This window comes from Argentina anserina, chromosome 3 (genome assembly GCF_933775445.1).
Source record: "Argentina anserina chromosome 3, drPotAnse1.1, whole genome shotgun sequence".
Classification (NCBI taxonomy): domain Eukaryota; kingdom Viridiplantae; phylum Streptophyta; class Magnoliopsida; order Rosales; family Rosaceae; genus Argentina; species Argentina anserina.
In genome coordinates, this window is record NC_065874.1 from 30,540,219 (window position 1) to 30,567,752 (window position 27,534).

The window sequence follows — 27,534 nt, forward strand, 5'->3', positions numbered from 1 at the left end:
ATTTACTACATTGATTTAATTTATTTGATAATATGATATTTTTCTATGTGTTTTTGCGCCTATCAGGCACCGGCACCGGGTCACCAACAAGGAGGAACCAGAAAAAAAAAACAAGAAAATGACTGACCTTGGAGTTTTTTGTTTCCAGCACCCCACATTCACAGCTACTTCACGGCCGGCCATTGCTCAAACTTAACTGGCTAGCTAGCTAGCTACAGTTATGTTCGGAAATGATGAAAGTTTGAAGGCCATGAAGCGTTTTCATATAGGAACTTTTATCAAATCAAATTTGTTCGACTAAATAAAATTATAGCAAGTCATTGTTTATCAGGGTCAAACTCATATATATGGTAGGTTGCTAGGAAGCACGGAAACGTGCTTACACCTACGTTTCCCGCTTCTGAAGCGGAACCACTCCGGAAACGCTCGGAAACGCGCCGGAAACGCTCGGAAACGTGTTTCCAGAAAAACGAGTTTTGAAAAAGCGGTGGAAACGCGAGTTTCCAAAAAATAAAGGTTTTTTTATGTTTTTTTATTTGAGATTTTGAGTTACTTAAACTAAAAATCTGTTATTATATTTATTTTTTTTGTATAATTTATATATATTTATATATATATATTTTATTTCGACGTTTCCAAAACGTACCCGCTTCCTAAATTTTTTAAAAAACACGCTTTCGCGTTTCAAAACGTTTCGCTTCCACTTACCCGTATCCGATTCGATACAGGCTAAGTAGGTTGTAACTTGTAGGTTGTAACTTAAACTCAATTATTGATTAATGAGCCTTAATTTCTGACAAGTGGGCAATGATTAGTTGTCTCTTAACACGTGGTTAGTGTGTACCTCGGTTATCTTCATCAAAAAAAGACGAGACGCTGCTTCTGCCTGCTTGTCTACCACGATTGTCATTTGTCTGCAGCATTCTTTTAAACAACCCAAAGAGCTCTCTCTTTTATCTTGGTCGAGGCTCGAGAGCATATTCTACGCAGTACGGTGTATTTGCACTAATATGATGACTTAGTTTTTTAGTGGTTAAGTATTATGGACGTCTCTTCTGTTTAGCGTTGTGATTTTACGATTTTTATTTGTTATGGATCATGTTGATATTGTGACTCTTCTCTAATTTGCTATTTTTCTCTTCAATTATAATTTTACAATTTAATCTTCATCCGCTCCTTAAATATTAGTATCATGTGAGTAGTTGGTGATTAAACAATGGAGCGTCTAAAATTGCATAGTTTTTATGGGTTCATTTCCACCTCGAAGAATATTATAACTTTTCATCTTTCTCACTTAGTTAACTTTGATCAATCGGGTGTGTGTAAATTTGGTAGGATTAGTTTTGACTTTTGAGTAGGATTGTCGTTAATAAACGACGTCATTAAATATCACAGTCTAGTTGCAGTGACGTACATTTTAGACGTCCATTTGATCAATCTTGGGCCTGGGCTTACCACATTCCCCAATTGCAGCAGTTTTAAATACAAGAAATATGATTAGCATGAACATGACCGTAAAAGAGGACATGGCAACTCTAGGGACCCCAGTAATCTCTCTCCCGCGTCACCCCACCCCAACCGTCAATAACGACCTCCGCCTCCCAACCCAACCGCTTCTCCCACTGATAGACCAATGCACCTCCCTCACCCACCTCAAGCAAATCCATGCCCAGATGCTCAAAACCGCCCAATTCTTCGATCCATATTCCGCCAGCAAGCTCATCACAGCTGCAGCCCTCTCTCCATTCTCGAGCCTCGACTATGCTCGCCAAGTGTTCGACGAAATTCCCGAACCAAATCTCTTCACTTGGAACGCCCTCATTCGCGCCTATGCCTCCAGCCCCGACCCGGCTGAAAGCATTCTCATATTTCTAGACATGCTTCACGAGTGTAATGAGTGCCCCAATAAGTTTACCTTCCCTTTCTTGCTCAAGGCGGCATCGGAACTGAGGGCTTCTAAAGTGGGGAGAGGCTTTCACGGCATGGTGGTGAAAGCTGAGCTGAGCTCGGATGTTTACATTGTTAACTCTCTCATTCATTTTTATGGTTCGTGCGGGGAGTTGGATTTGGCGCGCTTGGTGTTTTTGAAGACTTATAAGAAGGATGTTGTTACTTGGAACTCTGTTATCACGGCTTTCGCGCAGCGGAACTGTCCGGAAGTGGCGTTGGAGTTGTTTAAGGAAATGGAGGCGGAGAATATGAGGCCGAATGATGTGACCATGGTGAGTGTGCTGTCGGCGTGCGCAAAGAAAGGGGATCTGGAGTTTGGGAGGTGGGTTTGTTCGCGTGTTGAGAGGCACGGAGTAGAGCAGAATTTGACTTTGAACAATGCTATGCTGGATATGTATGTGAAATGTGGGAGTGTTGAAGATGCGGAGAGGTTGTTTGGTAGGATGCCGGAGAAGGACGTTGTGTCGTGGACTGCTATGCTTGATGGGTATGCTCGGATGGGGAATTATGATGAGGCTAGGCGTGTTTTTGGTGCCATGCCTAGTCAAGATATTGCTGCGTGGAATGTGCTTATTTCGTCTTATGAACAGAATGGGAGGCCAAAAGAGGCTTTAGCTGTCTTCCATGAGTTGCAGAAGAACAAGGGTCCCAAACCTGATGAGGTTACTCTAGTTTGTACACTGGCAGCCTGCTCTCAATTGGGAGCGATTGATCTTGGCGGCTGGATACATGTATATGTGAAGAGGCAGGGGATGAAGTTGAATTGTCACCTCACAACCTCGCTTATTGACATGTATGCAAAATGTGGGAATCTAGAGAAGGCACTTGAGGTGTTTAATTCGGTGGAGACAAGAGACGTATTTGTCTGGACTGCCATGATTGCTGCTTTGGCAATGCATGGCCAGGGGAGGGATGCCTTGCACTTCTTCTCAAAGATGGTAGAAGCTAAGGTAAAGCCTAATGCTGTGACATTTACTAACATATTATGTGCGTGTAGCCACGCAGGATTGGTGGATGAGGGAAGAACGTTTTTTAATCAGATGGAGCAAGTTTATGGAGTTGTGCCCGGTATAAAGCACTATGCTTGCATGGTTGACATTCTTGGTCGTTCAGGTAATCTGGAGGAAGCTGCAGAACTGATAGAGAAAATGCCAATATCCCCTACTCCTTCAGTATGGGGGGCTCTGCTTGGGGCATGTGCACGGCAGGGGAATGTTGCGCTTGCTGAAAAGGCTTGTAGTCATTTGCTCGACTTGGATCCCAGAAATCACGGAGCCTATGTACTCTTATCAAATGTATATGCCAAAACAGGGAAATGGGAAGCAGTTTCTGGGTTAAGGAAGCTTATGCGAGACTCTGGGATAAAGAAAGAACCTGGTTGTAGCTCAATTGAAATCGATGGCAGTGTTCACGAGTTTCTAGTTGGTGATAATACTCATCCGTTATCCAAGGATATCTACTCAAAGTTGGATGAGATAGCAGGGAGATTGAAGTCGATCGGATATGTGCCAAATAAGTCCCACCTACTGCAATTTGTTGAGGAAGAGGACATGAAGGAACATGCCCTGATCCTGCATAGTGAGAAACTAGCAATTGCTTTTGGACTTATTAGCTCCAAGCCATCTCAACCGATTCGTGTTGTGAAGAATCTTCGTGTGTGTGGAGACTGCCACTCAGTTGCTAAGCTTATATCTAAGCTTTACAATAGGGAGATATTTCTGAGAGACCGATATCGGTTTCATCATTTCAGAGAGGGACATTGCTCATGTAATGATTACTGGTAAAAATGAGAAGCTTGTTCGTCACACTAAATCTGAAACTCCCACAAAACATTAAAACTTTGTTCTCTTACAATGTACGAATCTGTTGCATCAAACTTGACGAGAATGGAAGATTACTAGGTTTTCCTAATGAATTTTGTTTGTAGTTTCGGTGAAATTTATGTCTTCTATTATATTTTTTTCCCTCTCTGCAGTTCAAAGCTTTTCTTTCTTGTGTACAAAATGGGTTGAAATGGGCATCCTCAATATGCGGTTCGACTCAAAACTTGTAAGAATTTCTTTCTTCTATTATTGTCTCTGATCCAATCAAATAGTGTTGCAGAGCCAAAACTGAAAATCCGCACTAAAACAGGGCTCACATTTCTCATTTCAAGGGCGCCAGAAATTTTACCATGTTGTGTGCAAGGTATTAAATATAAATATAAAAGAATCCGACATCATTCTGCCATGTGTTAACTTTTCACCTGATGCTAGATCCGTACCCTTCTCATTTCTCATGCATATGTTATATATACAGCTCGTTCATTCTCAACATCTTTAGGACTCGGACTTCCTGATACAACCAGTGCCACATGGAAGCCTTTGCAAGATCTTCCACAACTTTGTTTGCAAAGGCTAATACTGCCAAGCCTCCATTGTCTTTAAAAGCTCTTCTGGGTCGATCTAACGTTCGCTTTGTAAGGTTTGGGAACTCAAATGCAAATGTTCATAATCGTGCTTGTTTGGTTAGGCACCAAGCTATTCGATCAGTTGCTTCGTCTGAAACAAGGGTACTAAAACATTTGGATTCGTTCATGCCATTCTCATTCAGAAGATTGTTTCTTTCATATGCGTTAATTGATGAACCAGGCTATTACAGCCGCTATAAACAAAAATTCACCGAGAAGAATAATGTAGTACTCTCACTAATTCAATCATTTCAATTTCTTGCTGCTTCCTTGATTTCTTTTACAGAAACATGTTAAGTTGAATATGCTGTCATGTATAAATATAATAATCATCTGTATAAATTTGTTTCAACCAGCTGAAACTTCAAACTAGTCATCATCAATGGTGCATGGTAGACAATTCAAGTATTCAACTAGTTCGATAGAATGACATGTATGAACAATCATCTAATTTCTTTACACCACATCGATCATCTGATTTAGTCCACCTCTCTAAAATTCATGAGTAGGTGTTAAGGAACTCAGACTCGGCAGGAATTGGGAGCGGACAGTCGGGTAATCTGAATTAGTTTGATCTTGTGACAAGCTTTTAACAATCAGTTTCTGCTTCTCATCATAAATTCATGGTTACTTTCTGTTCACAGCACCATTGAAAACCGTTCACGTTCGATTCCAATTACAGAAGAAGTGCGGCTTCGGTGATAACTTTCTCCTAGTAGGGAATGAACCTATCATTGGACAGTGGAATCCTTCTAGTGCTGTACCCCTTAACTGGTCTGATGGAAACATTTGGACAGTTGAACTGGTAAGAACTTCAAAAGCACATCATTAATAATCTGGAAGCTGTAAATTTGCTTGAAGTTGACGTTAATCCTGTCAAGTTATGATGCCATTTTGGATTTGGATGGTTTCAAACAGGACATACCAATTGACAGAGCAATCCAGTTCAAGTTTATACTGAAGAAAGGCACAGGAGATCTATTGTGGCAACCTGGACCAGACCGAATTCTTCACACCTGGGATACCAACAGCACTATAACCATAGCCGAAGACTGGAAAAATGCGAAACTACAGAAACTAACTGAAAAGAAAAATGTCAATAAAAATGAGACGCTACTTACAAATCAAGCTGTGAGTTTTTCAGACAACTTTGCCTCTGCAAATGGCATACCAACTTACAGCAACAGGAACGACTTTGCTTTCAAACAGAGGGGGTATGGTTCAGTAGAGGAAACAATACTTCAGGAGAGCCAAGCAGTTTGCATAGCAAATGACGGTCTCTGCATTATGACTAGACCAACATCTTCAGGAAGCATGGAAGATGAAGATGACTACTGTGAAGATGAATACTATGACGATGATTATTACGAAGATGAATGTGAATATGAAGATAGATTTGAAGACGAAGACATCATGTTTGCTTATGATGGAGGACGTGTTCTTGTGCCTGGTTTAGTACAAGGGGTAACTGAAAAAACCATTGATATCAGCACCGGTAACTCCATTGTGATTGATGCAAGAGAGGTACGCAATGCTTAATCAAACATTTGGGGACTGGAGACTTGGAGAGGTACCCGACTCTTTTTCTATATACTGCTTTTTTCATGCAAGACACCACAATTTTGTTTCTGTTGCCACTCATTTGGAGACTGGAGAGCCTACCATGCAATGTAAATACGGCTTTGAGTATTTAGCTGACTGCTTCTTTCCTATATGTAAACGTTCACCTTGAGCAAATTTTGTTCTTTTACATATCAACTAAATATACAGCCATAGCAGCTAATTAAAACACAAATCTTTTGTTTCCATTTGTTTTTTTTTTCTATTGGTATGCGATAGAATTGTGTTTGTGAATCAAAGCAAACCAATTGCTACACTGCTGGTGCACTCTACAATATTGATTGAATTCAAATTTCCGTATCAACAGGAAGTGCTACTACTACTCCCAGAGAACATATTTAAAAAAAGAAAAGAAAAAGGGGACCATATTATCAGCAACAAAATCAGGATCCACGTAAAACAATCTACCAGAAACTCTTTAACATTGCATTACAGGAAGCAGTACAAAGAAGGCGTGAAAATTGTAAAGTACCTGAGTATATGTTCTACACCATGGCTCTCTCAGTTTGACCAATAATAGAATCCTATCCATGACAACATATGTTTACCCTGAAATACCAATAAACTCATATCTGGTTCAGCCTTTAGTGGTAATTGATTCCTTGTTAATCTCCCTTCTGACGACCTTCTCTGGGCTTTGGAGGCACTTCATCATCAGGATGCCTTCTCAATCTCTCTCCTTCCCTCCTATCATGACTTGCTCGTGATTTTGGTTCTAATGCATCATGACTGGGTCGCCTCAATCTCTTTTCCTCCATCCTATCACGATCTTCCCTCATGTCATGAGCTTCCAAATCATCACGTTTTCTTGGCCTCCTATCTACTCTTCTATCATAATTGGTCCTGACCTGATCTTCTCTAGACTTGGGCTCAAATGCAGCATCATCACCATGCCTCCTATGTCTCTTATCTTCTCCAGACTCTGGCTTTGGTTCAAGTTCATCTTCACCTTGCCTTCTGGATTTACTATCTTCCCTTCTATCATTATATTCTCTTCCCCTTGGCTGACGTTCATACTCTTCATGTCTTCTTGATCTCTTTTCTTCCCTCCTACCATAATCCTCTCTTCTTGGTTCCACATCCTCACCACGTCTTCTTGATGACCTCTTTTCTTCATCCAAGGCCCTCCTGTCTGGTACTTTCTTGAATTCATCATTAGTGCTCAAATCTTCTCGCACTCTAGGCTCTTGAACACGATTTGAGGGGATGGAACCATATCTTTTGTCACTCTTTCTCGGACCATCATAGTTGTCATGTCCCCGTTTCTTGTCCTCTGCACCCCATCCTGTGTTTGCAGCTCTCTAAGCACAAACAAAACAAATCATCCATAAGCACCTAAATATGTGGATAGATATCATCAATTTAAATTCATCAATCTGCATTAACTCAGATTATAACTCACTCCAAGCATGTTGTAAAACATTATAATTAGTAACATATAAGAATTAAGCTCAATATCCCCCAATGTCTACCTGTCAAAACCAACTCCCAAACAGAAAGCAGAAGAAGCTAAAGACAGAAAAAAGTAACAACCGCAACAAGCGGAATTCAATACTGACAATAAAATCCATGAATCATATCCAGAGGCAGGCACAGTGGGGGGTGAGTGGGGGCAGTTGCCCCCAGTGAACTTCTATTTTTGCTAAGCAACTTCATCTAAATCCCCAGTATTCGTTTGATTTTGCCCCCAGTCATGAAGCAAAAACATATATACTCACCTTATTGTGTAAGAATCTGGTAACCCAAAACAATCAAGCAAAGGAAAACATCCCAGGAGTTGGGTCTTGATGTTATTTGATCGATGGTTTCAGATTTATGCCTGCATAATGACTCTGGGTTTTTTGTCATTGGGTGACCAGTTTTGGTGAAACTTTTCTTATCTGGATTTCTTTTGCTGAGGAGAAATAATAAATGGGGAATTTAGAATTCTTTGATTTTCTGTAAAAGAAACAATAAGGCTTTTATACGTTTGGTGTATGAAATTGTCTTGGTTATTTTTGGATGTTTGCTGGATTAATTGGGGGTCTTGTTGAATTTGAATTGATCAAATCGATAGTAGTTGTATAATTAATTGAATTGAAAGCAAAAGTTTCGAAGTTGGAAAGGTTGCAATGTTGTTGTGTTTGGTTAGGATTGTAATGATTAGTGAAAATGAATTATAGATTAACATTTAATTAGCTACAAATTACTGGAGGGAAAAGAAAATGGACAGTACCAGCTTCATAGGCTCCTTAGCCTCAATTCTTTTGCCCCCACTTACACAAAATTATGCGTCTGCCACTGATCATATCAATCCTCACAATCCAAACAACAATGTACCGAAAACATGGCTATAGCAACCTCACCTGTTCATTGTGAGAAAATTTACACCCAGCTCCACGAGTACATACACCTCTCTGGAAATCACGGCAAACGCCTCGCTTCTCCTTCTCCTCTTCATCTCCCTCTTCGTTCTTCTTTCTCGGACCATCATAGTTGTCATGTCCCCATTTTTTGTCCTCAGCACCCCAACCTGTGTTTGCAGCTCTCTGAATCAAAACAAAACATAATAATCCATAAGCACCTATATATGTTGATCAATATCAATTTATACTCATCAGTCTGCATAAAATCACCTTGCACTCACTCTAAGCATGTCAGTAAAACATACATAATGAGTATAACACAGGAATCAAGCTCAATATTCCCTAATGTCTACCAGATACAAACTAACTCCTAAACAAAAATCAGAGCCTGAAATATACTAATATTGCATTCCATAAACATCATTAAACATTGCATTTATAACATCCAAATCGTGCCGAAAAAGCCTCACCTGTTCATTGTGAGAAAACCTACACGCAGCCCCACGAGTACATTCCCCTCTCTGAAAAGCACGACAGACGCCGCGCTCCTCCCTCTTCCTCTGCTCCTCCTCCTCATCTTCCTCCTCTTTCTTCTTGTACTTATCCACATGATCAACCCTAATAGTCCTTCCACTCACTACAGCACCACCTAGATTATCCACCGCAAGATTCGTGCTCCTCTGATCCTCATACGCCACAAAAGCGAACCCTTTCGATTTCCCGGTGGCTTTATCGCGAACAAGATTCAAATCCACGACCTCGCCGTACCTGAAAAAACAAAGACAGTCATGATTAGAAATTGAAACGCGAAATTGAATCGGCGGTGGAGTGAATTGAAACTAGGGTTAGGGTTTTACTTACTGGGCGAAAACGGCGAGGAGATCGCCTTCGGTGAGATCAAAGGAGAGGCCGCCGGCGTAGACGTAGGCGGAGTCTTTGTACTTGGCGTGCCATGAAGCGTTATCTGAAATCCCTAACTCGGCTTCTTTAGCGTTGATGCTCTGAATTCGCTTCACTTGGGTTAGTGGGTTCATCGCTTCCTCCTCTTCGTCTCTCTCGCCCTCTCTCTTTTTAGTCTTTTCCCTCTTTCTCAAGTTGAAGTTGAACCCTTATTTATGCCTGGAAGAAAGAAAAGAGGGAAATGTATGGGCCGGGCGGGTCTCTTATTGGGCTGAGATACACCCGGCCCAAAATGGAAGTGATCTGTAGCCCAATCGTTGGCAGAATATTCGTATCTCGCATACAGATATGTCACACCATATTCATGAAAAGTTGAAAACGTACATAAACACTGCTATATAAACCTAGCTCCTGCTTCATTCATCTTCATCAATCAATCTGACAATGATCTATTGTTGCGCGCACCACTTAAACTAGCTAGCTATCTCAATATTTTTTACCCACTGCAAAGATCGATGCTCAGTTCCTCACACCATATTCCTCACAGTTCTAGCTACCAGATAACATCCACAAGGCTCCCTTACTGGGAATGCTGATTGGTCTTATGCTTTCTACATTGATTTGCTGAAGCCGCTACGTGTCTATTTGGTGCAACAATGGCCGGAAAAAGCGTACGCTCTGCCCTAACAATCAACACTGTATATTCAAGGGGGCGTGCTCTTCGATCAGTTCTAGACGGCATGTGGCCGTCAAATTTCTCGGGCCAACATATCCAGTCTATAGGAAACCCAATTCCACCCAAGAGACGGCATACTAGCTTGTTGATGCTTCACGTACATATATATTCTGGTTGATTTTGTCAGCCGAAACAATCATCTGGAAACTCAATTATGGTCATCTTCTTGGCCAAGCTACATTGCTTTGTCCAACGTTTTTTTTTGGCGTTATGAATACAATACCCACGGCAGATGTTCATACAGCCGATTCAGATACGTACTCCACAAGCTCTGCAGCAGTCCTCCCTGCAAATACTACTATCGCTCCAGAAAACATATAGAACTACAGTATAGAAGATTGTGATATTGGAGAACTTAATTTTGTAGAAAATCTTGTTTTACTAGTGGTCAAGCAATGGTTGTTATTACTAAAGGACAAGGAATATAAAGAAAGACTAAGTGAGTTATTTCTCACTGTTACTTATTTTTCTGTATTCCCTTCAAGATCAAGACTAATTTTGAGTGATCGTTACTTTCAGAAAGACTATCTTGTTGATGACACTCTTACTGACAATAATGAAAGCAGCAGTTAATTAGTGCATCACCTAGCACACATATTCCTTCATCATCAAGCAAGTCACCTTAGTATGATCTGGATCAGACTAGCAAAAGTTTTGAATATGGACATATTTCAGTTTTCTTGACAACTTTAATTTCAATTTAATTTGTATCACAATACCTTTTTTTTTGTTTTTTTTTTCATATAGTTGTCTCTTATTATTGGGCACTTGGGCAGATGCCACCATATACAGAGAATGGTTATCAATTTCTAATATAACAAAAAAAAAGTCATTTAAGCAACATAGCAACAGTCAATATACAATGGACACCCTCAGACCCTAACTATGGAATTGAACAGTAGCAAGAGCGGGAAATGTAGAGACCACGCCCAATCATGTTTTGTCTAACTTTGAAGCAATGGGCCCATGACAGTAACATAAAGCCGATCACTGCATTTCTTTTTCTTCTCTCTCTTCTATAAACACAATGATGTCTTCACCAAACCAAACTCCCATAGGCCATAGACCCTCCAGTATAGTTTCTTTATTCCTTCTCCAACTTCTTTATTTCATTATCATTCTCCTGCTGGGTCAAAAGGATCAGGAATATACTCGTGCTGGGTCTTCTGGGCTATGCTTCTTCTCTGCAAATAGAATCAAACATTGCCCCATTTCTCTGATTCCTCCATAACTGCGCAGAAAGGACCCAGGTATGTGAACTTTTACTCACTCAAATCTGCTTGACTGCCCTTTTTTTTTTTTTACTTTCTACATTCAGAACTTGATCAGATTTCATTGAATTGATATAAAGGAGATGAACCACAATGTCTCTTTCTGCTAAAGATATAGATCCAGCTTTCCAGGCTGCAGGAGCAACTCTGTATCCTTTTCAATGATTTTATTGTTATTGCAGCTTTGTAATGCAGTCCAAATGTTAGCAAATATCAATATTTTCTTTAATTTCATGTCAATCAAAAACTATGATTTCAAGTTATAGCTGGATGGGGCAAGCTAGTGACCTTTGTAAGAAAAATCGGCTCAACTAGTGGAAAGTTGGGAACTTTTCTGATACTCAATATGAATTGTTTGTCAGCATTCAGCAGAAGATAATTGGGAAATTTGTGATTAAATTTTTGGTCTAAAATGTTCCTAATGATATTTTTTTGATGTCTTTCTGCTGAAGAATCAAGATCGTTGCTTCTTCCTTATCCTTGTTATGTTAGTGGCTTGGAAATTTGGTGTATTGAGAATGAAAAATTGGTTGCTGTCCCAAAAGCTTCACATGGGAGATTCTATTCTGGAAGTGCATATCTAGTCTTGAGCGTAAGTAATATACCACATCTTAAAAACAGACAAAAACTAAAGTTTGTTTCATTTTGGTTAAATGTAATTCATCTTAACGGGTTGCAACAGATCATCTGTGTTACCTAGTAAAGTTTAATATTACATATGAAATTAGATTAATTTTAGTCTTGTTTATCATGACAGACTATTTTGCCGAAAAGTGGTCCTCCTCAGCATGACATACACTATTGGACTGGAAAGAATGCAAATAAGGTTTCATTCTGTCTTCTTTTTTGGTCTGTAGCTGATTGTCATGCAAAATATTTTGTTACTCACTTGACTTCCAACAATACAGAACAATCTGAGGCATGACCATTAGTAGAGCTAACGATTCGGAATCTCTAGGCAATTGTATCTTTTAGCATCAAAACTAAAGTTTTTATATCTGCCATATTGGCAGGTGGACTCAGCGTTGGCATCAGATAAGGCACTTGAACTTGATGCAGCCCTTGGGTCATGCACCGTGCAGTATATGGAACTTCAAGGCCGGGAAACCGGAAAGTTTTTGTCATATTTCAGACCCTGTATTATACCCATCGAAGGAGTATATACATCACAGAAAGGCCACTTAAAAAGAGAGACATATAAAGTCACCTTGTTAGCTTGCAAAGGGGACCATGTTGTTCATGTTAAAGAAGTAAGTTTACGCTTGAAATCAGTTGCTCAAGTAGTTATATTCTGGATCCTGTTATTAGTCTAATATGATATAAACTTGACAATAGTGTGTAACGAAAGTCTTTCAGTTCAATTTCTTTTAGATATATCAACTGAGTTTATAATAAACTGAAATCGTTGTATTTGTCACTTTATCCTTTGAAGTACCTGAACAATTCTGTTAGTATCCCTGAACTATTTAATGAGCGTGTTAGTGTTTGTGGTCTGCATGAACATCAGGTGCCTTTTTCTCGTTCATCGTTGAACCACAATGATGTATTCATACTTGATACTGCCTCGAAAATTTTCCTCTTTAGTGGGTGCAACTCTAGCATACAAGAAAGAGCAAAAGCTGTGGAGGTTGTCCAGTACATTAAAGAGAACAAACACTGTGGAAATTGTGAAGTGGCAACTGTAGGTTCGAAATCTTGTGACTTCTCTCCTTTTCATTTATAGAAACCTTACAGCAATTATTAATTTTAAAGTGATGCAGAGGATGGAAAATTGGTTGGCGATCCTGATGTCGGTGAATTCTGGAGCTTATTTGGCGGTTATGCTCCCATTCCCCAGGATTCACCTTCTCCTGTTCAGAAACAATCTGAAGCACCCTTGGTAAAACTTTCATGGTGAGCATGTCTAACTTTGGAAGTACACTTTAATTTCTTTACCTTTTCTCTTGCTCAGCATCTTGTTCAAGTGAATGAGATTGAGGTTGATAACAAGTAGAAATTTCCTTTCCCACTTTTTTAGTTTTTATTTCTTGATATGTTTTCTTATATTTTATTCTTCTATTTACAGGATAACTACTCGGGGTAAATTAAGTCCATGTCAAACTGATTCATTAATTAAAGAAATGCTTGAGACGGACAAATGCTATATGCTGGACTGTGATTCAGAAATTTTTGTTTGGATGGGAAGGCATACCTCAGTTACAGAAAGAAAAACATCAATCACGGCTACAGAAGTAAGAATCATTTTTTCTTTTACCACTGAGGTACTAGTTATGGAAATATTCTGCTTAAAACTTCAGTAGTATGGTTACATGGGTGTAAATAACTTAGATCAAATGGAAACTTATAATTGAATCTTGTGACATAGACACAGGGCCATAGTCGTTGTTGTCTAGGTGGTAAATCAATTATTCCTTTGCAGGATTTCCTCAGAAACCAGGGCAGGTCAGCTGGTACACATGTGACTAATATTACTGAAGGGCTAGAAACTGCAAAGTTTAGGTCCTTTTTTTATAATTGGCCTCAAACGGTGGAGCTGAAGCTGTATGAAGAAGGTCGAGATAAAGTAGCAGGTTTTAATTCTTTTACCAAATCCCAGCTTTGTAGCAAGTTGTGTAGCAGCATAAGCACCAATGCTGCAGTTATATTAGTACACCTTTGTCATTATAATTCTTGATAACATTACATTCCTTCCAGCAATGTTCAAGCAACAAGGTTATGAGGTGAAAGAACTTCCTGATGAAGAAGATATTCAGCCATTTATAGATTGCAGAGGCACACTGAAAGTAGCTCCCTCTTTGTAAAGTTATATACTTGTAAATTTTATGTTAGTCTTGTGTTCCTTTATGTTAATGATATCTGTAACATTCCAGGTTTGGTGGGTAGATGGTGATAAATTGTCCCTTGTTCCAGCCTCTGAACAGAAAAAGCTCTTCAGTGGGGATTGCTACATTCTACAATATACATACCTTGGCAATGGAAGGGATGAGAATCTTTTTTATGCTTGGCTTGGTGGTGGGAGTGTAATGGTGAGTCGGTACCTTGACTCTTATGACCGGTATTTATACGTTCTTGTAGCTTTGAGTGATTTATTCATAGTTCTGTTTATGACTTCCTGGAGGGAAATGAAGAAAATAAAGATCAGATAACTATTTTTCCTTGGACAGATGTCTAAGTTCCTAGCTGTGTATTCAAATCAACTATTCAGCTTTTTGTAGCCTTTAGTGAATATCATCCTTCTTATAATATTATTTGTTTTGCATGCAGGAGGATAGAACCGACGTTATCTCCCACATGAATGTTATGGTTGAGTCAAGCAGGGGAAATCCGGTTGTGGTATGTTCTGTTAATATCGCCTGTTTGATACATAGTTTTCATGTTTATGTAGTTGATTGACTTCTTCATTTAACTGCATCACTCATGCGAATTAGGTTTCCCTAACTCTTGTTTTCAGGCTAAAATTATGGAGAACAAGGAGCCATCTCAATTTTTTTCAATTTTACAGACGTTGATTGTTTTTAAGGTTTACACCTCTCTCTTCCTCACTCTCTCTCTCTCTCTCTCTCTCTCTCTCCTTCTCCTTTCCTTTTTCTTATCAATTATCGGTTTTGTATCTATCTTTTCAAAAAAAAATATTGGTTTTGTATCAAGTTAATTTAATGTCGACAGTGAGGTGATTTCTAGCTTTTCTTGTAGGGAGGTAGGAGTCAAAGATACAAGAAGTTTGTGGCAGAAAAGGGTATTGCAGATGAAACTTATGATGAAAGCAAGACAGCTCTTTTTCGTGTTCAAGGGACCAGTCCTAACAACATGCAGGCCATCCAAGTTGATACAGTAAGCTTTAGTCTCTCTTCTGAGCGTTTATCTTATATAAATTTCTTGATTATGCCAGTTTGCTGATGTGTGATAGTTTTTAGCAATGAAAGTGTGTCTCTTTAGTGTTCGTCTGAATTTCAAATGCATGTATGATTACTGTTTCAGGTTTCCAGCTCTTTGAACTCTTCCTATTGTTATATCCTGCAAACTGGTACATCTGTTATCACTTGGATTGGGAATCTCTCATCAACCAGAGATCACGATCTTCTTGACAGAATGCTGGAGATAATAAATGTGACTATTTCTTAAGCTTTTACTCTATAGCACAATCTCGATCTACTAAATATATTAAATATGGCATTTGCAGAAAATCAGTCTACCAAAACAAAATTGAGAGTAATTAGTGTTGCATGAAAGATCTGGTACTGCCTCTCTTTAATTAGCCTCCAATCCTAAATCATATTCTTACTACCATATTATTTTTCTTTGTGCTGATTAGCCAACATGGCAAGCCATATCAGTGAGGGAGGGGAGTGAATCTGATGTGTTCTGGAGTGCACTTGGTACAAAGGCAGATTATGCAAGAGGAAAGGAAATAAAAGGATACCTAGAAGATCCACATTTGTTTATGTTGGGTGGAACTGAAGGTAACAAAAAATTATAGTCTTTTAAATTTTCTCACGGAAGATAATGCAGCTTTTCCAAGTCATCATGCATGACTTTACTGGCTGTATAATTCTGTCTACTGATGAGTTTGCTCCTTTTGCATCTATATTGGAATTTCCCATTCAGGTGTTTTTAAGGTACAGTTTTACATTCATATGTGTAAGCATGCAGTTCATTTGGTTTTCAAAATCTAGTATAATTGATGTACCTTGTTGTAGAAATTTCAAATTTAATGGTTCGGGTTAAGCAATTCTTAATTGATTAAGAATATCAAATTTTATGAATGATAGTTTTGAGTATACTTGTTTGAACTTATTGTTGATCTGAATCGATCATTTATCAGGCGCAAGAGATTTACAATTTCACACAGGATGATTTAAATACTGAAGACGTGTTAGTCCTTGACTGCCACATAGAGATATATGTTTGGATTGGAAGCCACTCAAATATTAAGTCAAAGCAACAAGCCCTTGCTCTTGGTCTGGTAAATACAACCACATCTCAACCTTTTAGTTCCTTGATTAACTGTTTCACAGAAATACTATAAGGATAACAATCATCACAATATCTTGTTCTAGTGACCTAAAGGCTTGTAATCTCTTAATGCAAATATTCAATCTCTCTGGTCTCATGTTTCCAATATTAGAGTAATACCTGATCTTTCCCCCCCCCCCCCCCCCAAAAAAAAAAAACACTGCCTTAAATTTGATGCTAAATTCTGTACTTTTATATGCAAGTGCTTTTCATACTCGAATGTGTTGAACCATGTATTCTTCTTTACCAATAACTGTATATGCTTGCTTCAATCTGGCAGAAATTTCTTGAGACCGATGTACTTGTGGAAGGCCTGTCATTAGAAGCTCCTATATATGTTGTTAGTGAAGGTCATGAACCACCATTTTTCACTCGTTTCTTTGAATGGGATTTCTCAAGGTCAAATGTAAGATCACCCCCCTTCATGAACATTTCATTATATTATGTTAAAGATCCTCCATTGCATGTTTATCAATCAAGTGAAGCTAAAATCCAGGAACAGCCAAACATTTATAATTCATCTGTTGACTAAACATCTGCCTCTTTAGATGCATGGCAATTCATTTGAGCGGAAACTTGCAATTTTGAAAGGGAAATCACAACGGTTGGAAGTAAGTGACTTCATGTTGTTTGTACAAATCTTTTGTACAACCATGTTTGAGTTTCAGCATAAATCTCTCCGCAAATCTAGTTTGTTTCTAAAGCACCTCTCTTTCAATATCTTCTCCATGTTATTGTAAACATTACTCATGAGTCTCTGTTGCATTACCAGGCGCCAACAAGAAACTCATGGAAAGCTCAGGCGACCCCTAATAGTGTGAGAAGCAAGTCCATGAGTTCCAATGGCCGGAGAAGAAGTTTTTCTTCAGCACCTGGTGTTTCATTTCCAATTGTAAAGTCCAGCTCAACTCCAATTGTCGGAAAACTCTTTAGAGGATCCTCTCTGAATGGTAGTCCAGGTAATACAAGCAATAAAAGCATGCAACAGTACTGCTAGTATTATGTGCAATCAAACTCCTTTCATTAGTTTCACAACAATTTCGGCAATATCTTTGATCCCTCGAACCTTTTTTCAGATCACTACACATCTTGATACTTTCATTTCTTATATTTTAAGTACCTACCTCATCATCAGATCATTAATTTGAATAATTTCTTTTGGCAGATGGGTCATTCTTATCTGCAAGTCTCCCAGAGTCAGATGAAAAGGTATATAGTAATGGGGGTAACAATCAGGCTGATGGAAATGAGGATGACAAAATTATGTTAGTTTATCCATACGAACGATTAACTGTCAATTCTAAAGACCCGGAAACCAGCATAGATGTAACCAAAAGAGAGGTAATGTCTGTTATGCATTCAGATTCCAGACACTAAATGCATTCTACATATCTATGTCATTTTAGTAAGCAATCACTAATCAGCTTCTGGTGGATAAATTCAGGCATATCTATCAGAAGAAGAGTTCAGAGTGAAATTTGGCATGACCAAACAAGACTTTTACAAGCTTCCCAAGTGGAAACAAAACAAGCAAAAGATGGCACTTCATCTTTTCTAAGAAAAGCTAGCTCCAGACCTCAACCAGATGCGACTTTATTTACAAATGTGGTGTCATTGTTGCACACTTTCCAATACATGTCTATACTTGTTGTTTTCGTAATCAAGTCATCATTCTATCAACCCTAGCAAGGTATGCTTCATTACTGATCCCTTGTTTTGGGGCTTTCTGGTGTTTTTAGAATCAAGTAACTTCTTCAGGACAGAAGAAGTCAGCAGTTGGTATCTTTGTTTCATAATTCAAGTGAGTTCGTACTCCATCAGTTTGTATAATTCAGGCGGATGTTCCAATGGTATGATAATACTTGTGCCTGATTGTATTCTTTTCTCTGTTTTGGTACAGCTATAATGCTATATACAACTTAAGACTGACTGGTATCATCATTTGGACTACTCATATACGTTGAGGATGACATAATAACCAGAAGACGTTTTAGTCTGTAGGGTAGTTGTAGTGAAACATCATTTAGACATCACCTCCAAGTCTTCAACCTTGAAGAACAGGTTTTTAACGAGCGCAGACAATTACCTACCTCAATATACACAGCAGAATGGCTCGAATAATTCTAGGAACCAGTCTGCCGAACGCTAATGTATCTGTCCCTCAATGACAACTCAATTTCTTCTTGTAGTGGCAGATCAACTCCTTGCATTTGTCCTACTAACCCGCAAGAATCTAACCATTATAGAAAATTACAAATACATAAAATTAGTCTTACATGATATTTTTTTTATGGAGGCCGCACCGTTTCCTCAAAAGCTTTCTTAGCCTAGCGAATCCGTTCCACGAATTGACGAATATCCACTATATCAAATCAATGTAGCCATTAACATGCATTATACTAGCTGAAAAATATGAGCAGCTTTCATTTCGACAATAACATTGGATTCAAATGCCACGTACGAGAATTTCTCATCTAGTTCCATTGTATCTTGATAGTAAATTAGTAATTTTTTTATAGAAAATAGTGGCAGAAAAGGGCGGACCTAAGTATGTCAAAGGGCAAACTCAAGTCCACCTAGATTTGTGGGAGGCAAAAAATAAACCAACTACCTGAACTTCAAAAACCCTAATTATAGCAGTATTATGCATATGTTCTTCAGTTTATTTTCCATAATTTGTACTAATTTATAGTCTTCTTAAATCATAAAAAAAAAAACCTTAGGAACTCCTCCTCTATTGAATTTGAGATTACAAATGAAACTTTATTAGTTTTCTAATTTGTCTTTGATGTCCAAAATATCTGTTTACTTTTATATTTGAAGACTTTTAACTTTCAATCACATGAACTTCATACATATTATGTTCTAAAAAAAATTGCAAACAGCTAAAATTGTAGTCAACCCACGGTCAAATCCTAGGTCCAACCTGCACGAACATTAACGTGTATGAGTTTTTAGTTTTTCTTGAAAAAAGGAGTTTTTTTTTCTTATTGACCAAAAAAAGAGTATTAATTTTTCTTGACTAGTATTAATCCTGCCAAGGATATCTGGATCCTTTAATGCCACGTATGATTATCTCTCCTTTACTTCCACGCATGAGTGTTGGTCATTCTCCACTTCATTTCTCTGCCTGCTCTAATCTTAGATTCTTAGATAAAATCCAAAGAAAACGAATTCAAAACCTTCTCTCAATCAGTCTAACACTTCTTAAATTCGGCCGTTGAAACAAGAAACCAAAATAAATCACTGGTCAACAAAACCCTCCATCCATCTCAGATAAAAAAAAGGCCTCATCTTTACTCTCCTACTCATTGATCCCATCTTCTTCAATCATCTTCAAAATTTCCATATTGATCTCTCAAACCAACATAAATCCTTTGGCCTTTTCTATCTGCGTCACCGACATGGCTTTCCGGCGACCATCTTTCCCCTGGGGTCTTCTCCTCTGCGTCCTTCTACTCTCCACTTCATCTCTTGCCCGCAAAACCCACAAAATCCGGGGACCCATCAAGACCGTCGTCGTTTTGGTCATGGAAAACCGCTCCTTTGACCACATCCTCGGCTGGCTCAAGTCGACCCGACCCGATATCGACGGCCTCACGGGTCACGAGTCCAACCGCCTCTCCGTCGCCGACCCGACTTCCCCCAAAGTCCACGTCACCAGCGACGCTGACTTCATCGACTCCGACCCGGGCCACTCCTTCCAGGCCATCCGCGAACAGATATTCGGATCCAACTGGAGCACCGGCAACCCGCCCCGGATGAACGGGTTCGCCCAGCAGGCCGAGTCCATGTCTCCGGGAATGTCCGCCACCGTCATGAGCGGCTTCAAGCCGGAGGTCCTCCCGGTCTACACCGCCTTGGCGAACGAGTTCGCCGTCTTCGACCGGTGGTTCGCCTCCGTTCCGGCGTCGACCCAGCCGAACCGGTTCTACGTCCACTCCGCCACGTCGCACGGCGCCACCAGCAACGTCCGGAAGGACCTCATCCACGGCTTCCCGCAGCGCACCATCTTCGACTCCCTGGACGAAAATGACCTCAGCTTCGGGGTTTATTACCAGAACATCCCGGCCACTCTGTTCTTCAAGAGCCTCCGGAAACTGAGACACGTGGCGAAGTTCCACAGCTACGCCCTCAAGTTCAAGCTCCACGCGAAGCTCGGGAAGCTTCCGGACTACGCGGTGATCGAGCAGAGGTACTTTGACGTGAAGGAGATGCCGGCGAATGATGATCACCCGTCGCATGACGTGGCGAGAGGGCAGAGGTTCGTGAAGGAGGTGTACGAGACGCTGAGGAAGAGCCCGCAGTGGAAAGAAATGGCCTTGCTTATTACGTATGATGAGCACGGTGGGTTTTATGACCATGTGCCAACGCCGGTGGAGGGCGTTCCTAGTCCTGATGGGATTACTGGGCCTGACCCGTTTTACTTCCGGTTCGACCGGTTGGGGGTTCGGGTGCCTACTATACTTGTCTCTCCCTGGGTACAGAAGGGTACTGGTGAGTTTCTCTTACTCTGTTTGTTGATCAAGTTTGTGGTACAAGATAATGTGGCTTATTTGTGCGTAATGGTTCTAGTTGGAAAGATTATACTCCTGCCTATATGACATCATATTGCACAGTATTGCTTTGTTTGTTTGTTTGATGTTGTGAACATTTGACATATTAAGAAACGAGATTTGTCCTTGAAGGAAAGTAAGTGATTCTGGTTGGAATTTGGAAGTCTGTGGACTTGGTTGCAACTTGAATCCTGCAACAGTATTTTTCAGTTGGCTTCTAGAGTAGATCCCTTCTTTCGGGAAAGATGTCAGCTCTTCCTGCTGGCTAGGCACCTAATAGTTATTGCAACTGAGATTTTGGGCTACAGCAGTATAATGTTATGTTATGTCAATTTGGCTTCATATCTCTTTCATTTTTGTTTGGTTGAGTGCTAAGAAATGTTTACAATGATGTCTTCATGGGAATCGAGTCTTGGAGTCTACATATGAATTTGTAGGCTTTACTGGGAAGTCTTTGTGTTTGGTGTCTTATACAGGCCATCAGTGGGTCTTTTTACATAGCATTTAGCAAGCAGGGATTGTATATGTATATTTGAAATGGGGTTCTATGCATTTTTTTTTAATTAGTGACCTCGATAGCTGACCATGCTAATGTCAAACATTGATATCATATCCTGCCCTCATATTAGTATCTGCAATCTTTTGAATATATTTTGGTTCAGACAGAAGAACTCTACATAAAAATGTATTGTATGATCCTTGCACTATTAATCCACATATATGTTCCTTCTCCAGTTAGAACTATATTGTTTGCAGTTCTATACCCTCACTTCACAACTTCTGGATGCAATTATTTACAAAGACGAGCAATTTAATTTCAATTAATTAGTAATTTAGTATCAAGCATACACTGAACCTAAATTCTTATTAGGCCATGTTTGGCTTAGTGGTTTATTGATAGACTTTGTGTACTATATTGTAGTGATCCATGAGCCAACAGGGCCAACACCACATTCCCAGTTTGAGCACTCTTCTATTCCTGCAACTGTGAAGAAGCTTTTCAATTTGAAATCCAACTTCCTGACAAAGAGAGATGCATGGGCCGGTACTTTTGAGAATTACTTTTACATCCGTGACACTCCTCGTGATGACTGTCCAGGTTTGCTTGAAAACCCTCTGATTGTTTTGTTTGTTGATGCTTGCACAAAGGGTTTTCATTTCATTATTGGAAGAATGTAATATCTCTTCTAGCACTTGTCATCCACTTTAATCCTCTGGATCTCTGTTACAGAAACTCTTCCAGAGGTAAAGAAATCACTGAGGCCAGGGGAACCCAGGGAAGATGTCAGCCTCTCAGAATTTCAAGTTGAACTGATCCAACTCGCATCCCAGCTCAATGGTGATCATGTACTCAACAGTTACCCCTATATTGGCGAAAGGATGAATGTTCGTGAAGCCAATAATTATGCAGAGGATGCTGTGAAGAGGTTTTTGGAAGCTGGAAGAGCTTCTCTTAAAGCCGGAGCCAATGAGTCTGCAATCGTTACAATGAGACCATCCCTCACTACCCGAGTTAAAATGCAAGATCATGGTTCGTACCTAGAATCTGAATGATAACCCCTTCAAAATTAGCTACTGTAGATAGAAATTATCACTATATCTGTATATATAGACCTAGTAATTAAAAGTACGAGAATGTTGAGTCTTTCACTACTTATATGGCTCATCAAGTTAGCTCAATAGCCATTTATATGATGCACAATCTTGAGTACTTTCTGTTGTCTTGGCAATTAAGAAACTAAATATCATAATTGCGAAAATGCAAACTGTATCAAAATTACAAATCCCACCGTACATAATCCACACTAAATGAATATTTCGTTCCATGTTATATGATTGGTCTAGAAGCAGATTATAAGATTATACGGGAAAATCTCTTCTCAATTTTCAAAACAAAATAGGCTCATGTACAACAGCCAAGTTGGTAAACCTATCAACAATTCATTCATTAATAAAGCGACCTTCAATTATGTATCTACCCTTCAAACTTGAAAACTCTCATTGACACACATATATCACAAGCTAGCTAGCTATATGGGTCCTCTCCATCACTTCATCACTACCCACCATTTCCAATCTCCATGGCAGCAACATGGGAGGAGAGCGTGACGAGCTCCATCAACACCATCTACCTTCTCTTCTCTGCCTACCTCGTCTTCGTCATGCAGCTCGGGTTTGCCATGCTCTGCGCGGGCTCTGTTCGAGCCAAGAATGCCATGAACATAATGCTCACCAATGTTGTTGATGCCGTGGTAGGCAGCCTCTCTTTCTATCTCTTTGGCTTTGCATTCGCATTCGGAGAAAGCACCAATTCCAATCCTTTCATTGGTACCAATTTCTTTGCTCTTAAGGACATTCCTAGTAGCTCAACTTATGACTACAGCTTCTTCCTTTTCCAATGGGCATTTGCTATTGCTGTTGCTGGTATAACAAGTGGTTCCATAGCTGAGAGAACCCAATTCAGTGCTTACCTGGTCTTCTCTTGTTTTCTGTCTGGGTTTGTGTACCCTGTGGTGGTTCACTGGGTTTGGTCATCAAGTGGCTGGCTCAATCCTAGTTCAACTAGTTTCTTGCTGTTTGGTTCTGGTTCTATTGACTTTGCTGGAAGTGGTGTGGTTCATTTGGTAGGTGGGATTGCTGGGCTTTGGGGCTCTTTAATCGAAGGCCCAAGAGTTGGCCGGTTCGATGCATTTGGGAAGGCCATTCCAATCCGAGGCCATAATGCGACCCTTGTAGTGCTCGGGACATTCCTATTGTGGTTCGGATGGTTTGGGTTTAATCCCGGCTCTTTTAATAAGATTCTTGTGGCCTATCCGGACACAACCGATGAAGGAAATTGGACCGCAGTGGGTCGAACGGCAGTTGTTACCACACTAGCCGGGTCTACCGCCGGAATCGTAACTCTTTTTGGCCGGCGGTTACTAGTGGGCCATTGGGATGCGTTAGATGTTTGCAATGGAGTGCTCGGTGGGTTTGTTGCCATAACGTCCGGATGTGCGGTGGTCGAGCCGTGGGCTGCAGTCGTATGTGGATTCTTTGCCGCATGGGTCTTAATTGGACTGAATATCTTGGCCCTCAAGCTGCAATATGACGACCCACTAGAGGCGACCCAATTACACGGCGGATGTGGCGCTTGGGGTCTGATATTTACAGGGTTGTTTGCAAAGGAGGAATTTGTAGTCCAAGCCTACGATTCGGGTGTGATTGGTACATCAAGGCCTTATGGACTGTTTATGGGTGGGGGCTGGGGTCTACTGGGTGCCCAAGTGGTTGAAGCTTTGGTGATTATTGGCTGGGTTAGCTTGACAATGGGTCCTCTATTCTTCATCCTCCACAAGCTTAACGTTCTAAGGATCTCTGTAGATGATGAAATTGCAGGTCTTGATGTCTCCAGCCATGGAGGCCATGCCTATATCCATACAGATGAGAACCAGCCTCGTTTCTATGCAGACTACGTCCGTGTGCATGACGAGTCATGAACTCATGATCCAACACCACTGGTTCTTCTCAATTCTTATGTACAAGCTTTCCAAATATGCCATATTCATTCATCCTTCTTAATAGCAATGCAACATTTGCATTTTCAAGTTATCATGACTAAAACAAAATAATTTCCTAGCACGTAAGACCCCTGCCCTCATTCACAAATTTTCGATAGCAACCAACATCCAAAAGCAAAAGAACACATTGCAAGGAAAGAATGGGAAATGCACTAATATACAGAAACCATAATCTTATACTTGAAACCCACTTTTGAGGCCAATCAAAACTATGACCATGTTCCTTTACAATTCAAAAGTTTCATGTTATAATCACAGCCAGGTTCGATATATACAGACAGTTCCATATGCTGTCGGTTAGCCTCACCTGACATGCGAATCATAGGGAAGATATGTAGGATCTGGAACAACAAGAGGCAACTTATCGATGTACATAAATAGTCTCTTGCGGTCTTCTCTTAATATTGTTGATAGATTGATTGCATCAGACTTTTCTATGTAAATCCAAAGATCGCCTGAGTTTATCCTTTTAAGACTATCACGACAGAAGGGGCAAGACTGAGACCTCCCACGCCTGAGGCAAGCAGAAGACTTTTAGGTTCCATTGTGGTATATAACAGGAATGGAAAATACTAATTATAATGCTATGAAAACTGAAAAAAAAAACATACAATAATATTATATATGCTTTTCCAACTCAAAACCAACCCAGAAACTTTCTGCCCACACAAAAACAGTCCAAACTTAAAGAATTCCACCCAAAATCGATGACTCACCAAATAGTTTTAGATGTTCTCTCATTTTCACACCAGAACATTCCAATCCCCAAATCATGATTTTTAAGAAATCCTAGAACTAAAATACCGTAAAGATCTTGACTCACTTTGTTTTACAATTTTCCAGTCAGAAATCCATGAAATTTGAGGTTTGCCACTTAGTTGCATGACAGACAAGGTAAAACCTCACTCATAACTGGGGAATAAGTTGACAAAGAGAAATGCATATGAGTGATCTCTGATAGATGTGCAGAATGACAAGCAATCCAAACCAGAAGTTAAGGACAGCCAAAAACTAAAAAAAAGATAAGCATTACAGTATGGAATCCACTATGTACTCTATATAGTCAGCTTTCTATATGATCTTTTGACCGAAATGAAGACAAAAAAGTATCACTAGCCCAATAGCCCATAAAATAAGGTGATAGAATATAAAATTGCTAATTTTATTAAACATTCGACGTCCAAGTTCAGCTCCCGTATTATGCAAATTGGATGGACCAAGCACTTTGACAAAAATATGATTGAAACTACAGAGAAAACCAAAAGAAAAAGTGGCCAAAAAGCTTACCAGTCACGATAACACTTCAAACACAATGAATGACTGCAGTTAGGCAACACAACTTTGTTGTTCACCTCCATGCAAATTCCACACTCTTCTTCTCTTTCTATGTCAATTTCAGACAGTTTTCCTCTCTCCAACTCATCCTTCCTTCTGAACCTGACTGTACAAACCTCTTTTTGTTTCCTGTCCTCCAAATCTGTGATGCCCTTCTGAAGTTGCAATAAAGAAGGAAATATCACCCCTGTCCGTGAATGGAAAAATATGTGAGCACAACACATCAAGAATTACAAATTTCATATAGTACAGAGGACATCCAAATCTACAATATTAAGCACTAGGGTAAAAATTACTACATTAGTAAAGTTATCCACATTGAACCTAGCTCACCATAAAATTCTTTAATGCTGGCCCTCCTTTCATAAATCGACATGGTGGTCTTTCCATCTGGATAAGTCTGCCAATCCACCACATTGCCACAACCAAATCAAATGTCAAAAATTAATATCTAACAGACATGGTACCTTAAAAACATACACAGATAAAGGATTGAAAATTGGACTTCAAGAATCAAGACCATGAAACATGCCCAATAGAATTGAAGCTCGTTTGTGAACACTTTTAAGAGGGGAAGAAGATGAAAAGGATGATGATTTTGATATTAAAACATATTCTATAACTAGTTAACATGTCTTTCATCTTCACCTCCATCCTCTCATTAATTAGATGGACAGCAGAACACAAAAAGAAGTAAGGAAAGTGTTCAGAACTTCAGATAATCTATAAAATTCAATTAGATAAGGGGCCATACCACATAAATAAGAATCCTAAGCAAGCCAAGGGCCCCAGCAAGCTGGCAATCCGTCCATTGAACAAGAAAGAGAAACAAATTAGCCACCGGACTGTAGGATAGTCTCATCTGAAGTCGTGCTCCATCTTTCTCCCTTGGATAATCTAAAGCCCTGAAAAACCAGAAGCAAGCACAGCATTTGATTAATAACATCACCAACTATCATCTATCAAAAGTCCTAAATGAACCACACACGGTGAACAAAGCCCAGAGCCCCAGAGCACCAATACAAAGTAAAAATCAAAATGTCTCATACAACAGATTCTTCAATTGTGATGACTAATACTGAATTTTATGTCAATTGATTAAAAGCATGAGATGGGGCCTCTGCAAATTGCATAAAAAACCAACGAGGCCATCTTTATCTGCCAAATTAAGAAAATTCAATACCCTCTTTGCATATGAGTCCTCAAACACCATTCTATTTGATACACAATCACAAACAAACAGAAGCATTCAACAGTTCTCAATAGAACCTCATCAAGAATCATAACATTAACCACAACTTTCAGTTATTCTGTTTTCCCAAACAGAAGAATCTCTCTCCCCACAACTCAACTCATCCTTGACCCCTTATCTTTTCTGGGTCGGAACAAACTACATGATCCCAAACACCCATAACTTCAAAGCCTCAATAATTTCTCATAAAAAAAGCACAAAACTTTCCCAAACTAACTTCACAAAAACAGAGCAAGAACTCCATATTCGAATCAAAAGGGGGAGACTTACAGAGTATTGGCGTGTTGTATATCAGCTTCAAGCGCCTTAAGAGAGTCCTTGTACGATTTTCCCATGTGGCCGGGTTTTTTCTCCGGAAAATTACTCCCATCCACCAAAAACCCAAACAAGCTAAAAACTTTTGTAATGGCTAGAAGAAACCCTAGAACAAAGTTGCAATCTTCATCCTCTTTTCTCTTTTTTTCCAAAACCGCACCAGAATTTGACAGAAGAAGAAGAAGAAGAGAGCTGAGCCCAAAACACAGTGCACTAGTGTCTCCACTTCTTA

The 27,534-nt window shown here is 39.7% G+C and overlaps 6 protein-coding genes across 8 annotated transcripts; 4 read left to right on the plus strand and 2 right to left on the minus strand.

The window, feature by feature from the left end:
• Positions 1-1,526: 1,526 nt before the first annotated feature.
• On the plus strand, positions 1,527-3,923 carry LOC126787664 (pentatricopeptide repeat-containing protein At2g29760, chloroplastic). Its single transcript, XM_050513553.1, has one exon. The coding sequence runs from the start codon at positions 1,527-1,529 to the stop codon at positions 3,732-3,734; it is 2,208 nt and encodes a 735-aa protein (XP_050369510.1). The 3' UTR covers positions 3,735-3,923.
• A 2,455-nt stretch (positions 3,924-6,378) lies between these two features.
• LOC126787981 (zinc finger CCCH domain-containing protein 42) lies at positions 6,379-9,430 on the minus strand. Of its 2 annotated transcripts, XM_050513913.1 has the most exons (4): positions 9,226-9,430; positions 8,835-9,132; positions 8,365-8,547; positions 6,379-7,320 (listed from the first exon to the last, which is right to left on the minus strand). In XM_050513913.1, exons 1-4 carry the CDS (start codon positions 9,396-9,398, stop codon positions 6,625-6,627), a joined length of 1,350 nt encoding a protein of 449 aa, XP_050369870.1. In that variant the 5' UTR covers positions 9,399-9,430; the 3' UTR covers positions 6,379-6,624. The 2 variants fall into 2 exon arrangements, with proteins under 2 accessions (XP_050369870.1, XP_050369871.1); XM_050513914.1 differs by lacking the exon at positions 8,365-8,547.
• Positions 9,431-11,088: 1,658 nt separating this feature from the next.
• Positions 11,089-18,223, plus strand: LOC126785653 (villin-1). Of its 2 annotated transcripts, XM_050511265.1 has the most exons (23): positions 11,089-11,250; positions 11,352-11,420; positions 11,764-11,863; positions 12,029-12,097; positions 12,285-12,521; positions 12,779-12,956; positions 13,032-13,164; positions 13,337-13,502; positions 13,691-13,841; positions 13,966-14,054; positions 14,142-14,297; positions 14,536-14,604; positions 14,723-14,791; positions 14,965-15,102; positions 15,250-15,378; positions 15,584-15,731; positions 15,877-15,887; positions 16,094-16,234; positions 16,565-16,690; positions 16,833-16,895; positions 17,057-17,243; positions 17,450-17,625; positions 17,729-18,223. In XM_050511265.1, the coding sequence occupies exons 2-23, from the start codon at positions 11,365-11,367 to the stop codon at positions 17,840-17,842; spliced, it is 2,706 nt and encodes a 901-aa protein (XP_050367222.1). In that variant the 5' UTR covers positions 11,089-11,250; positions 11,352-11,364; the 3' UTR covers positions 17,843-18,223. The 2 variants fall into 2 exon arrangements, with proteins under 2 accessions (XP_050367222.1, XP_050367223.1); XM_050511266.1 differs by lacking the exons at positions 11,089-11,250; positions 11,352-11,420; positions 11,764-11,863; positions 12,029-12,097 and having other exon boundaries at positions 12,374-12,521; positions 12,779-12,952; positions 13,024-13,164.
• Positions 18,224-19,443: 1,220 nt separating this feature from the next.
• Positions 19,444-22,535, plus strand: LOC126788940 (non-specific phospholipase C1). The gene is made up of 3 exons (XM_050514972.1): positions 19,444-20,781; positions 21,763-21,939; positions 22,072-22,535. Exons 1-3 carry the CDS (start codon positions 19,689-19,691, stop codon positions 22,392-22,394), a joined length of 1,593 nt encoding a protein of 530 aa, XP_050370929.1. The 5' UTR covers positions 19,444-19,688; the 3' UTR covers positions 22,395-22,535.
• Positions 22,536-22,887: 352 nt separating this feature from the next.
• LOC126788941 (ammonium transporter 1 member 3-like) lies at positions 22,888-24,457 on the plus strand. The gene has a single exon (XM_050514973.1). It carries the CDS (start codon positions 22,922-22,924, stop codon positions 24,317-24,319), a length of 1,398 nt encoding a protein of 465 aa, XP_050370930.1. The 5' UTR covers positions 22,888-22,921; the 3' UTR covers positions 24,320-24,457.
• A 101-nt stretch (positions 24,458-24,558) lies between these two features.
• Positions 24,559-27,515, minus strand: LOC126788943 (E3 ubiquitin-protein ligase AIRP2-like). Its single transcript, XM_050514975.1, has 5 exons — positions 27,258-27,515; positions 26,490-26,640; positions 26,069-26,135; positions 25,688-25,922; positions 24,559-24,914 (listed from the first exon to the last, which is right to left on the minus strand). Exons 1-5 carry the CDS (start codon positions 27,320-27,322, stop codon positions 24,704-24,706), a joined length of 729 nt encoding a protein of 242 aa, XP_050370932.1. The 5' UTR covers positions 27,323-27,515; the 3' UTR covers positions 24,559-24,703.
• Positions 27,516-27,534: the final 19 nt, after the last annotated feature.